The sequence below is a fragment of the Rhinolophus ferrumequinum genome, chromosome 7 (assembly GCF_004115265.2).
Source record: "Rhinolophus ferrumequinum isolate MPI-CBG mRhiFer1 chromosome 7, mRhiFer1_v1.p, whole genome shotgun sequence".
In the NCBI taxonomy this organism is placed as follows: Eukaryota; Metazoa; Chordata; class Mammalia; order Chiroptera; family Rhinolophidae; genus Rhinolophus; species Rhinolophus ferrumequinum.
Window position 1 is genome coordinate 34,032,252 of NC_046290.1, and position 13,460 is coordinate 34,045,711.

At 39.8% G+C, this 13,460-nt stretch overlaps 1 protein-coding gene across 1 annotated transcript in view; it reads right to left on the reverse strand.

Annotated features, from left to right (window-relative positions):
- Nucleotides 1-1,365: 1,365 nt before the first annotated feature.
- The window catches only part of LOC117025366 (chondroitin sulfate proteoglycan 4-like), a 55,455-nt gene continuing 43,360 nt past the window's right edge, over nt 1,366-13,460 (reverse strand). The window contains exons 9-10 of the mRNA XM_033111277.1: nt 4,767-4,950; nt 1,366-4,139 (exon numbers count right to left, since the gene is read on the reverse strand). Of these exons, the coding sequence (XP_032967168.1) occupies nt 2,092-4,139; nt 4,767-4,950 (2,232 nt within the window). The 3' untranslated portion in view covers nt 1,366-2,091. The remainder of the gene's footprint in view (nt 4,140-4,766; nt 4,951-13,460) is intronic.

Below are 13,460 nucleotides of genomic sequence, written 5' to 3' on the forward strand. Positions count from 1 at the left end.
ATGTTCTTGTTTACCATTAGCCATTCAGATTTTCAGACATACTATGGAACTTTCACCCTTCCATTCTGTCTTTAGAATACAGTTTTTGTCTTGACTTGGTAATGGGTTTATTAATTCTTCATTGGGTATAAAAGAAAACTCTTCATTATAGCTTAAACCAAGGTTTCTCAACCTTGGCACTACTGACATTTTGGGCCAGATAATTGTTGTGTCCTAGTCATTGTTGGATGTTTGGCAGCATCCTTGGCTTGTACTCAGTAGTTGCTAGAAGCACCAGTTGTAAAAATCAAAAGTGTCTCCATACATTGCCAAGTGCCCCCAAAGGGTCAATTCCTCCCCTCACCCTGGAAACATGGTCTGCTGGCTTTAAGAAAATCACTTAAAATATGAAAAAGAGATATTAAAGTAGACACCAGTTTGAAAGATAAAAATCTTTGTTTCCCAATTTTCACAATATTGAAGAATATTTTAAGAGATCCCATTTCATAGCCTATCTAATTGCCCTCCCCCTATTCTTCCCTGATGACATCGTTGGCCAATCCAATGGTCTCTGACATGGCAGAACCTACTCCCAGCCCCAGAAGAGATGCTCAGTCATGAAAATTCCATTTCGCTTTGCCAGTGGTTGGCCAAGAGATGGGAATCACGTTGCTCAGTTCTAGATAATGAGACATAAAAAGGGGAAAAAATGTTTGGAGAGAGACCCCTCTTATAAGATTAAATGATGATAATCATCATCATCATCATCATCATCATCATATCCTCTCTAAGAGAAAGTCATTTTCCCATATTTCTCTTTCCCCCACTGGGATCTCTGCCTTTAAATGTGACTGTATTGTTGGAGGTTCGGCAACCATCTTACAATCACAAGGACCTGAGCAAAAGAATGAAAGGCCAATAGCTTAATGAAGGTAGAGCAGAAAGAACAAAAGAGCTTCAGTCCCTGACGACATCTTGGAACTGTTGAACCAGCTTTGGAATATCCACTTCAGGCTGCTTGTTACTTGAAATAATTCAACACTTTCATTGTTTAGTTAAACCAATGGCTGGCAAACTATGGTCTGTGGATCAAATCCAGGAACTAAGAATTGTTATTACATTTTTAAAAGGTTGTTAAAAAATAAAAATAAACAACCATACATGGCCCGAAAGCCAAAAATGTTTACTCTGTGGCCCTGCATGGGAAATTTTGCCAATCCCCAACCTAAACTGTTCACAGCAGACATCTTGTGATTCACAACCTAAAGCATTCCTAACTAACACGAGTACTGATATCTTCATTTTACGGTTACAGAAATTGACGCTTGAGTTTGTCCATGGTAGGCTCAAGTAGACAAGTCCAATACAAATCTGCCATTGTTTCAATTTATTGTAAAGTTCAGCCAAATTGAGGCATCACAAAACTATTTAGCAACCTTTTCTATTCTTTAGAGCTTCAAATAATAGTCTTGATTATACAAATCACAATAGACAAAGCCTCTTGATGAAACACAATGTGTTCAGTGAATACCTTCGAAGGGAACCAGACTGTCCCATTATGTGGAGCACCAGGCCATTTCCTGCATTTGGAGGTCAAACCTAGAGACTCCAAGGAGGAAAAGACATTACAGAAAAACACTAGAAACAAACTCACTGATGTGATAAATAACCCTTTCTACTTGCTGAAACAGTTCCTGCACTCCCTTACTGACTCACTCAGAGAGACTGAATCCTCAGGGAAGAAGCTTCAAAACCTTCCTCCATCAACTCCAGCTCCCAAGTTAACACACTACTGTTGCCAATCGGGCCAGCATGTTCTGTAGCACCTTGGTAAAGGGTTTAAATATTGACTACATCTTATGCATCCTCAGAGAGTCAGTTCCAGAAGAAGGCACGTAAAGCTCATTGTGGAGAGCCCATAAGATAAGTGTTGTACAAAAGTTATAATAAACACCTATCAATATCTAACCATGGGGCCATAACCAAGCACTGAGTGACTGGCAATGCCAGGCTTTTCTCAGTTGATCCAACCCACTTTTCTTTGCTTTTGTATGTGCCTATTCCAGTCTCTGACATACAACAGATGGTCAATAAGGAACAACAGCGTTCAGTCTACACCCAGTACTGGTTATGCTTCAGTGTCGGGTTGGTTTGTCGGCAGAGTTTGATCATGTCAGGATCCAGATTCACCCATGTCTCCCAAGGAGCACATTTTTCCATTGGCTCAGTGATTGGAGAGGCCGTTTGCTTACATGGCAGGGCCCTGAAAAGACTGACAGGAGTACTGTTGGAGATTTTTAGGAGGGGCGTCACTGTGACCGTGGGAATAGTTATGCTCCTTTCTGGCCTTGGATTTCGGGTTGTGGGTTCCAGGTTGGTCTGGAGCTTGACAAGAGGTTTTGCCTTTTCTACTTTCCGGCCCAGCAGCCAGACACACACGGCCACCACAATTACTATCAGCAGGAATACAACAGCAGCCAAGGGTATGACAACTATTAGAGAGTAACTACTTTCCCTGGGCTGGGTGGGTGCCCAAGGGCTGGCTTTGGTGGCAGCTGGTGGCCAAATGACCCTGGTAGGAGAAGCCTTGCCATCCATAGTAGGCCCATCAGCACGGTGGCGTCCCCAGGGATCTGATTCCCGCCATCTTCTCTGGATAAGCTTCCCCAGAGTTTCTGTCTGTGCCGTGGGTCCTGAGGAAACCACAGGCTTTTCCTGAGAGAGAGCTGAAGCCACCAAGTTATCTGCAGCAACTAATAAAGAAACATTAGGGGTAAAAGTTTTCAAAAGTAAGGCATCAGGTGGCACTATGGTGAAGGGGAGATAGCCTATCGCTGGTTGTACGTGGTCTGCCCGGAGCAAGAAAGTGAAGGAGTCATTCAGCATATCAGTGCTGGTTAGATTGGCGTGTGGATCAAGCATCAATAGCCCTTGGTCAATGTCCCTCTGAGTGAATAGAGTAGCGTCTTCCACCAGAGTGCCACGGCCTACTCTTCGTACAAGTCTTCCATGGACAGGGGGTTCTGTCACTTCAAATTCGGGATCACTGTTAGTCCTATTAGCGAGCTCAGTAGCATCAAGGTCCTTTCTTCTTAGCTGATACGCCACTCTGTTGGCGATTGTCAGGTTTGAAAGAACCCTCAGTAAAGGCTGTACTCTGATGCTCAGTGTTTGTCCTGTCAGATTGCTTTCTGAGGTAAACAGTGAGAACTGTAGCTGGTCCTCTGAGGCAGTGAGGTTTGTCATGCGGTAAGAGAGTCTTCCTGAATCCAGATCCTCCTGTCCAAAGCTGATTACCGTCTGGTTTTTGATGAACAGGTGCCCATGTTGGAGAGGCCATGTTATCTGGTAAGTGATTTGGGGGCTCCTCCCATTGGTCATTGCTGACAGATGGGCGTTGGTGATGGGGACGGTTGTTTGGCCTTGTGGGAGAAGTAGGTCAGTGAGGTTCACAAGGGTGATAGAGACGGGGATGACATCCAGGTGGAAGAGCTTGTAGAGTGGGCGGTGCTGGCCATCAGTCACACTAAAATAAAACACTCCAGAGGATGGGCTTCCATCTTGTATGAACCACACCTGAGAGTTATCGATGTTGGCTTGTGTGAAATGGTGAACAGGTGTGTCTGGATGGGGAGCCATTGACAAAAAGCCATTATTAGGATTACGGATTATTGTATATCTGATCTCCTCTGGAGGACTGTCTAGATCTTCCACTTTCAGGTTTTCAGGTCCCACAACCAACCTATGGCCCTGTAGAACTTTCAACCAAAGCCCTTTTGTCTTTAATTCTGGCACCTGGTCATTAACAGGAGAGATGGTGATGTTAAACATCTCTTCAAGGAAGTCAGCTTCTGGCTTGGCGGCAGGCTTGCTCTTTGGGTTTGGCCAAACAGCAAAGGTAAAATTATCAGCCAGAGATTCAGAGTCATCATGAAGGTATGTGATTCCAAATTTATTAATTATATACTGGGAAAAATTGGGTTTTCCTTTGGTAATATTTCTCTCTCCAATCATAATGGTTCCATGGTGAGGAAGAGATATAACCTGGAACCAAATTTCATAGGAAGAACGCTGAGATTTGGGCAATTTCAGTAGGACGTTGGAAGCATCCAACTTAGATTGGTCAATGAGAACTTTGTCTCCCTCCTTGACAGCAGCTCCTGTCAAAACATAAATATAAAGAACAAAGTGGCATTTCATTAGAACTTTCAGACACAGCTGTAAGGCTCTTTCTCCCTCAAATCTGCACGTCCCAGTGGACTATTCAAAACACCTTTGTTGCTCAAGGATCTGCTACCCAAGGCATATGAAAAAAATTTTTTAAATATACACACCCACATTATTAAGTCAACATTTCAGGCAAGGGAGTTTTAAAACCTTGAGATTTATTATAAAATGTTAAAGTCCTAACTTATCTACTACCAGATGTTCTCTTGCCATAGAAACAGGTACAGCTTTTAATACCCATTTCCTTTCAAGAACTTATCCTATTTGTCATTTTCATTTCCTATCAACAGTTTTCAGTCATGTCCCCATTTGGAAGTACAAATAAAATTCTTTCAAGCTAATTTGCCATCCTTCTTCCCCTACAACTCTTAAGGCTTACGAGAAGAAGAGTCTCGGAGAAAGAGCACACACAAACAAATAACAAAATTTTATAAACATATAAGTTCTATTCAAAGGGTGGTATCGTGGCATTGACAATTAAAAAGGGAAAGATTTATTTTCAAATTGTTCCTACTTTAATACTTAGAGAGAAAGCACTGGCCATGGCATTGTGGCTTTACCTGCATTTGCAAGCAGACGACTCTGCCGACCAGGTTCATTAATTTCATAGGAAATCGTAATACGAAACTTCTCAGGGCCTAGCGCTGCCGGTGGGCAGGATGCCGAGAATGTGAAAGAGTCTTCCGCAGTCCAGCCAGTGTTCTCGTGGTCCACGTGCTGGTATAATATCAGCTGTTCACTGATCTGGCCAGACAGTAAGAAAAATCAGTCCCTGTCTTCAGGGATAATATGAAGATGAACACATATCCTAACTGTCTTTTCAGGATTTACTCTACTCGTGCTCAAATTATTGCACATATCCATACAAATGCAGGAACATTAAAAACGTGCTAACTTTTATATAGAATAACCTAGGTGATTCTATTACAAAGTGATGTATTTATCAGAGGAAGAAAAGCACATTGGTTTTGAGATAACTAATGCCCGAAGTATTTTTCTTACAGAAAATTTATGATGAACCTCCACCTTATGTGTCAGACAGCTCCAACAACTATTAACTCAAAACAAATCTTGTTTCATATATACTCCTACCCATGTTTCTGCCCAATAGATTATTTTGAAGAAAATCACAGACATGATAACATTTCATCTGTAAATGTTTTAGTATGTATTGGTAAATAATGACTCTTTTAAAAACATAATACCACCATCACACCTAAATATTATACATATTTAATATCATCAAATATTCAATTAGTGTTCAAATGTCTCTGGGGTGTGTGTGTGTGTGTGTGTGTGTGTGTGTGTGTGTGTGTTTACATAATTGCTTCGTTTAAGTCAGGATCCTAAGAAGCCCACACATCACATTTGTTTGGTACTTCTCATGGGTGTCTTTTAATCTATAGGTTTCCCTTCTCTAATTTTTTTCTCATAATTTATTTGTTGAAGAAACTGTGTTGTTTGTCTTGTAGAGTTTCCTGCATTCTGGATTTTGCTGACTGCTTGGTGCGTCACAAATTCTCTCTGTCCCCTGTAGTTCCTATATATTGGTAGTTAAATCTAGAGGCTTAACAAGAAGCCAGTTCAATTTTTTGTTAAGAATGCTTTACAGGTGGTATAGTTTATTTTCTCTTGCATCTCATCACAAGACAAAATAATGCTGGTTGCTCCTCTTTTGCATATGTTAAGATTGATAGGTGGATTCAAGTGTTGCCAGGTTGCTCCATCTATTTTAAAGTTCCCCATCAGACTGTCACTTAATATTAATAGTTTTACAGAGTCATTGATAGCATTGCCTAAATCTCTTATTTTTGCAGTGGCAAAACAATGATATTGTTCATTTTCTCATTCCTTCTTCACTGTCATTTGGAATTTTTCTATAAAGAAGAAGTATTCCTCATCAGTTATTTGGTTATACTTAGGTACAGTGCATGCAGGAAAGACAGGATAAATGCTTGATTCCTTCCTTTATATACCAATGTTTAAAAGATTCCCTTGACTCCCATCACCAAACATGACCATTGGTTTTGTTTTATTTCTTTGTTTTGGAATCATTATAAACTCATGAATTTTAATACATGATGTATTTAATTCCATTGTAATTATTCTTCTTCTTCATGTTCAAAATTTCCCACCTTGCTTAGGTATTTTTCAAGATTTAACGTAACATCCTAATGCTTATTGCCTATTAATGTCCTTTCTAACTCAACTGATGGAGACGGGTTCCACCCATTGTTTTGTTATCCCGATAGCATGTGGGTAGTCCTTTCTCCAACAAGTGATTGAAAGCTCTAAAATTGTAACCATGGAAGGGAAGGCTAGAGATAAAATATTCAACCCTTAATTTCTATAGGTCACATCTTTTTCTGACCTGCTATCTATTATAATATCTGAACTTACCAGTGGATTTTGCCAACATATTTGAGTGTCCACATCAAAAGTGCCTAAAATAATTATATAATTAACAGAGTTGCTGAGTTTATTTAATCGGTCAGTATTTGGAAATCCTGTATTAATCAATAGAATTCAGTGATGTACCACTCTGGCTCAGTGATGTATCGCTGGCTTTTCGGTCTAGTGAATTTCCAAGGACTACAAGCTCTCTGTTCCCAGAGTGACCAAAAACTGTTGATGACTTTTTTGTTCCTTATCCTATTCAAGGATGCGGCAAGGAAATGCTGTTATGGGGATTTTAAATGAGAAGAAAATACCATATTGCAACATTTCCTCATTAAGAAGCAAGGTTACTCATGAGAAATTGGAATTTCTCCAAAGACAGTAATTTCTGGTATAAACTAGTAACTTAATTCCCCAGCAGTTCCTGGAGATCAAGTCCGTTTTATTTAGCAGTTCTACCATTTCTATTTCCAGCTTAAGATTTATGACAAAAGATTAGTCACAAATATATTCTTCCTCCCATAAGTAGGTGACTATGCTATGGAGTTTGGACTGGAGGATGGTTCCTAACAGGTTCCCATTCTTCTCAAGAGAGGCATAATATTATATGGAAAAATAGATCCAGTTTCTTAATATGAAAAGTAACATAGTCTATTAACCAGGAGGAAAGATTTTTCTGGAAGCTGGACAATCTTGTCCATTGCTCTTTTGGTATAAGCAAAAATTAGCTTCCCTGAAAAATATATAACAAGTTATTAGAATAATCTTAGGATCTTCTGATATCCATAGTATTGTGAGTGATTGTCCCAGGGAAACAACTGTTTTCATAGATGGGAACGTTTGAGACGGAGGTCAGAAATATTCTGAGGGAGGTAACTGAGGAAGAATCCTAAACATGGCTTGATACTTCAGGAGACTAGGGAAGCAGACGTCTGTGATAAGTTGTTTTTGAAAAAGCATTTCAAGAGTGAGAAATTGTGAATAACCAATTGTCTTATTTTACACTGGAGAGTGAGAGAATTTGATTAGATTCACCTTGAATGTCTGAGCTTTAAAACTGGAGAGTTAATGGAGGTAATGGAAAGTTCTGAGCTAGAAGTCATAGGAAGTAAGGGTGCCTGTGGAATGTCAACTTGCCAGTCATGCACTGAAAGAGGTGTGAGGTGAGTAGTCGTTAAAGTTGAGAAGACAGCCTTTGCCTCACCAGCTTTAAGAGTCAGGTTCTAAGGTGTGTGTGTGTGTGTGTGTGTGTGTGTGTGTGTGTGTGTATGTGTGTGTGTGTGCGCGCGCGCAGTAGGAGAGAACCAGGAAAGGGAGAATGAGATGAAGACTTTATGAGAAAAAGTATAGGGTAAACCTGAGGAGGAAAAGATCTCAGAAAGGATTAGGAATTTTGTTACCTCCAATAGAAAGTGGCCTTAGGAAAACTTCCAACAGGTCTGCATATTTCTACTATGTTAAATATAGATAGATAAGCCACTTAGCTGAATACCTGGGCTCTGAGATTAAAGAGAGGGGAGGTTTTTGTTTCCTATGGATTTAGATTAGCCCAGATTTTCTCTTTTACAGATGGAATCTTTCTGGAATGTCATTAGAAATTCAGTGGTGTAGAATTCCAACTAATAAATGTAGAAGGAAAAACAGAATGAGAAAAATCACCATTTGGCAACCATCATAGTAATAAATGTTTCAAGCAAGAATCCGAAAATGGTTGCTAAAACTAGTAAGCAAAATTGTGATGAGATACAGGATACTTAAATAGTTCCAAAGTGTCTTCTCACAAGATACTTATTAATCACAATGCGGCAAATGGTACGTTCACATCACCTGACTGTGAGAAAAGAAAACATCATCAGTGACAGGCAAAGTGAGCATCAGTGCTTCCTAACATAAAGCTTTCAGAAGGACCCAGCATCTTTCGTGGCATTCCTGCCAAAAATGCACAACCTGAATCTGATCATGAGGAAACATTAGATAAAACCGAACTACAAATAACTGGCCTGTTCTCTCAAAAAAATGTCAAGGTCACAAAAGTCAGCATGACTACAGGATGGTTCCAGATTAAAGACTAAAGACACCTGACAACTAAATGCTGTTTTACGCTGTGGATGTTTTTTTTTTTTTCTTGCTGTAGAGGACATTATTGAAACAATTTGTGAAATTTGAATAAGGTCTATAGATTGCATAATAGCACTGTATCAATGTTAATTTCATGATTTTGAAAATTATACTGTATTTATAAAAGAGAAAGGCCTTGATTTTAGGATATATACACTGAGGTATTTAGAGATAAGGGAGCATCATGTCTGCAACTCTCAAATTTTCAGAAGTGTGTGTGTGTGTGTGTGTGTGTGTGTGTGTGTGTGTGTTAGGTAGTTTAAATAACATTTGGGAAATACGGATGAATCATATATGGGATTTTTTGCACTGTTTTGCAATTGTTCTGTAAGTCTGAAATTATTTTAAAATATGAAATTAAAAATAATAATTTTAAAAAGTCAATCTATGGTGTTTTACCATATCAACTGTAACAAGCAACATTGATACAGTGCTATTATGTAGTCCCTTTTCTCTGATGACCCATTTCTCTGATGATGCAGAATAGGGGCAGGAACCCACAAATGCCCTGGGCACTCTGAAATCAAGAAGTAGTCATTTCCTATTCCGACATGGTTCCCTCCCCACCACCATCTCCACCTTGGTCCATTTTTCTAGGACTTTAAAAGGCTGTAGTCCTACCTGGCCTATGAATGGGTAGATATGTGGCTCCAAATCCTAGACCTTTCCAGACTAATGTTTTTCTTTGAAGGTACTATATGATACTACCCCTTGGATCTCTGAGATCTAAACCTTCTGGGTCTCATATCCTTGACTCCTATAGACCCACACGGAAGAACATTTGTCAGAGGCTAAAGAGATAAGTTTGGTTTTAAGAAGGCCAGAGGTCTTCCTGACTTTTCTGTGATGGGTTAAAGCTTAGAGCTGAGAGACTGCTGGGAAGCTCAGAGAAGTTGGGAATTTAGGGAACTCCTCTCCCTCCCCTCAAGTCACTGGGCTCATTGGTAGCACAGGTGGGACCAGAAGCCAGATCTCCAGGCTGTAGATAAGAGTTCTTTCTCCCAAAGCACTTTATTGGGGCCTTCTTGGCTCCAACTGCCTGATTTACGACTCTTCTTCCTCCAAGGAAGAAATGGACAGTTATTAATATGAAAAATGGAAGCAAGAGGAGTGTAATAGAATTTGAGCCTTTGATTGATCAGACCTAAATTCAAATATGAATACTACCGACTTTCAGCTCTGTGGCTTTTATGCAAGTCATTCAATCTCTCTGAGCCTCCATTTCTACATTAAAATATAGGATAATATCTCACATATAGATATGTATTTGACTTAACTGGTCTATTGCCACATCAATGTTTAAAACGGCCCTGAGTATTTCTAGGATTTTCAAGGAAGACTCTAAGTCCTCACTGACAAATTCCTTACTGGGACATCAGGGGATTCTGGTTAAGATGGAAGGCAAAACTCATTGTTTAAACTGAATCATGGCACAAGAATATTAAGCAATCAGAAAGTTCTAAAACATGCATCATAAAATAAATATTTTCCATTAAAATAAAGGAATTTGTAGGTTGGAATCTTGGCACATATTCTAGGAGCTTACTTGTAGTTGCTTTGTAAATAAGTATTGGCTCACCGCTCTATACTTGTCATTTCAACAAATATTTGTTTAATTAACAAATAAACTACTTTAAAAGTGCTTTACAAAATTTAATTATAAAGTACATATTTATATCATGAAGCAGTAGAAATAAGGCATCCAAGACATTTCTTACCCATTTATTTAACACAAAAACACATAGAGTATCTAACTTTCATTAAGCCCTAAATATGTGCCAGGCATCCTGTTAGGCACATTATGTAACTCAATTTATTTAATTTTTTTTTAAAGAGGGACTTGTTATATCCATCTGACAGATTTAAAAAAAGAAACTGAGGCTCAGAAAATTTAAATAACTTATCTATAGCCAACAAGTGGGAGAGCCCAGGTTTTTATCTAGTCCCATGTGATTCCAGAATTCATGCTTTTCCCACAACACTGAGCCTACAGTGTAGAAAGCTCAGTGAGACTTTAGGCAACCAAGAAATTCACAAGACATGCTCTCCAACCCCAGGTTGTCTAGTAACGTAGAAAGTCAGTTGGTAGGTGTGAATAGGGCAGACAAATGCCATTTTGTGGTCTGACTGTCTTAGACACAGTCGCTACTGGGCAAAGTTTGTAACAATTCAAAGAAATAGCTCATTCTATACACTGTATTTATTCCAAATGGCAAGTTAAAGAAAGGTTGTACTCTAGTCTTTCTAAACTACTTGCCATTGTTGATCACGCGGAGACTTTCTCATAAGGCATCAAGGGAAAGAGAATAGGACTGAGGGGACAGGAGTTTCCAGCTGGCTCCAGGCTGAGGGTAATTTCTTTTAGAGCCCGAAAGTGACTAGCAGAAAACTTTTTTTCTTCAGACTAAGCTTTTTTAAAACCTGGAGGCAGAGAGCTAAGGGCCATTGTGCGTGCTCTTGGATGAGCCCAGGAATGAAGCAGGAGCTCTGATACACCATGCTTGTTGTTATCTGCCATGGCATGGAATCTGACGATTTTCTCCCCTAAAACCATGTGGACATTCCGTACATCCACAAAAGTACATGTGGACAGGACTGAGTGTTGTGAGAATAAAACTGTCCAACGTGGCCAAAAGGCAGGGCTAGAATGCTCTGAAGTATACCTGTATCTTCATTCTGAGAGTCCATCTAAACGTAGCTTCCTATGATCCCAATAAGAAAACCAAAGCATGAGTCCTTTACACTGATCTTTCCCACAGTGGAGCCTAAAAGTCAATCATAGCTTTGAAACTCACACTGGAAAAGAGAACAACCAAATTATCTTAGGGTCAGCTGGGAGAAGGGAGAGGAAGAGAAGAAGACATGTTGCTTGATTCTCCACAACATGATGGCTTTTCCAAAGCTCTGCGTCTCTGGACAGGACAATGGTTGGCCAGAAAGAGCAAAGGAAAGATAACTGGCCTAAAAACCTCTACCTTAGGCAGATATTTATTTGGACAGGAGATTACAGAAAGTCAAATGATTCAAAAAGGTAAAGTCTCCAAGATTCCATGTGGGTTTACCAAAAAATCCTAAAAGCTAAGATTCCCAAGACAAGATCCTGTGCTCCTGAAGGCTGAGCTCAGAGAGAAGACCCCCCTCTCTGTGCCCTTTCTTATTTCTACCATGACTGGCACCACCATGTTTGCTGAGGGTAGCCAAGCACAGAGTTCAAGGTTCCCAGAAGAGGTCAGAAGTCTGGGGCCACAGCTTAAAGCTGCAGGTATCAGACTATATAAAGTGGGGCTCAGTTAAGTCCTAGGTGTGATTCCCCTTAATAGGAATGGATAGAAGAAGCATTTTAGGAAACCTACATTCCTAAATGGTGAAATCTCCAGCTAGAAATAAGCAGCTGAAAACAAGGTCCAAATAATTATCCAAGAAGTTGTGGCTCATGTGCTTCCATGACTGGGTCAGGCTCTGCATAAAAATACTAAAACAAAACGTTTTTTAAGGCGCCCAGCAATATATTTTTCTATAGCTCTATCTGGCAGAGAGGTCCAAATCCTCATTTATATAGAAGTAATCATAGATACTCAGGGGCCTTATGCCATTACATGTAGACCTTTAATAAAACTACCAAATAAGATCATGTAAAAGGTGATTCATTGGGAAACAGCAGAAGATAGTATGCGATATCTTGCTTCTGTTATACATGAGTGTAGCAGTCTAAAGCTGCCCCCCGCCCCCAAAAGAAAGATATCAGGTCTTAATCCCTTGAATTTAGGAATGTTATCTTGCATAGCAAAGATTTTATAGATGTGATTAAGTTAAGGATCTTAAGAAGGGAAGATTATCCTGGATTATCAAGGTGGATCATAACCGCAATCACTTGCACTCTTACAAATGGGAGGCAGACGGATATTTGACACAGACAGGAGAGGAGAAAGCAATGGGACCTTGGAGGCAGATATTGGAGTGATGCGGCCACATGCCAAGGAATGCTGGCAGCTACCAGAAACTGGAAGAGGCAAGAAAGGAATTCTCCCCGAGCATCTCCATGGTGACCAGGGCCCTGCTGATACCTTGATTCCAAACCAGTGAAATGCAGTTCAGACTTCTGGCCTCCAGAACTCTGAGAGAATAAATTTTTGCTATTTTAAGCCCCCAAGTTTGTGGTAATTTATTACAGCAGCCATAGAAAATTAATACAAGGAGAAAGGATAAATTCCTCCCACTGAAATGGGAATTGGTTCTATTGCTTTTTCAAAGAAAACAGCCAACAGTTCAAAGAGAAAGATACATTTTTTGGTTATTCTAAGCCATTGGACCAGGACTCATCAGCCAATTGCCAGTTTGAACAATGAATAGGTGACTGAATGACACCTAGAAATTGCATACAGTAATTTCTACACATGAAAAACAGGTTTGCACATAATTCAGTGAACTGTACTGGCAAAATCAAAATTGCCAAAACAACAAACTGGTGGAAAATATCCAAAATGATGACTGAGTCTAGTGGCTATTGAGCTGGCTACTCAAGAGACCCCAGAAAAGCAGGGGTAAGCATGGGCAGGAGTGAGCACTGCACAAAGACACGCATCCTTCCTTGCTCAGAAACGCAAAGGGCCAAAGTTTAATGATCCCACTGTCCTCTCCATTAAGTTGTAATAAATTAATTCTATCCTATGGGAAGTGTTCCTCATTGCATCAAGTGTAAGTGTTGTCTTGAGCAATAAATCCAGATTCTGGGAAAAGAG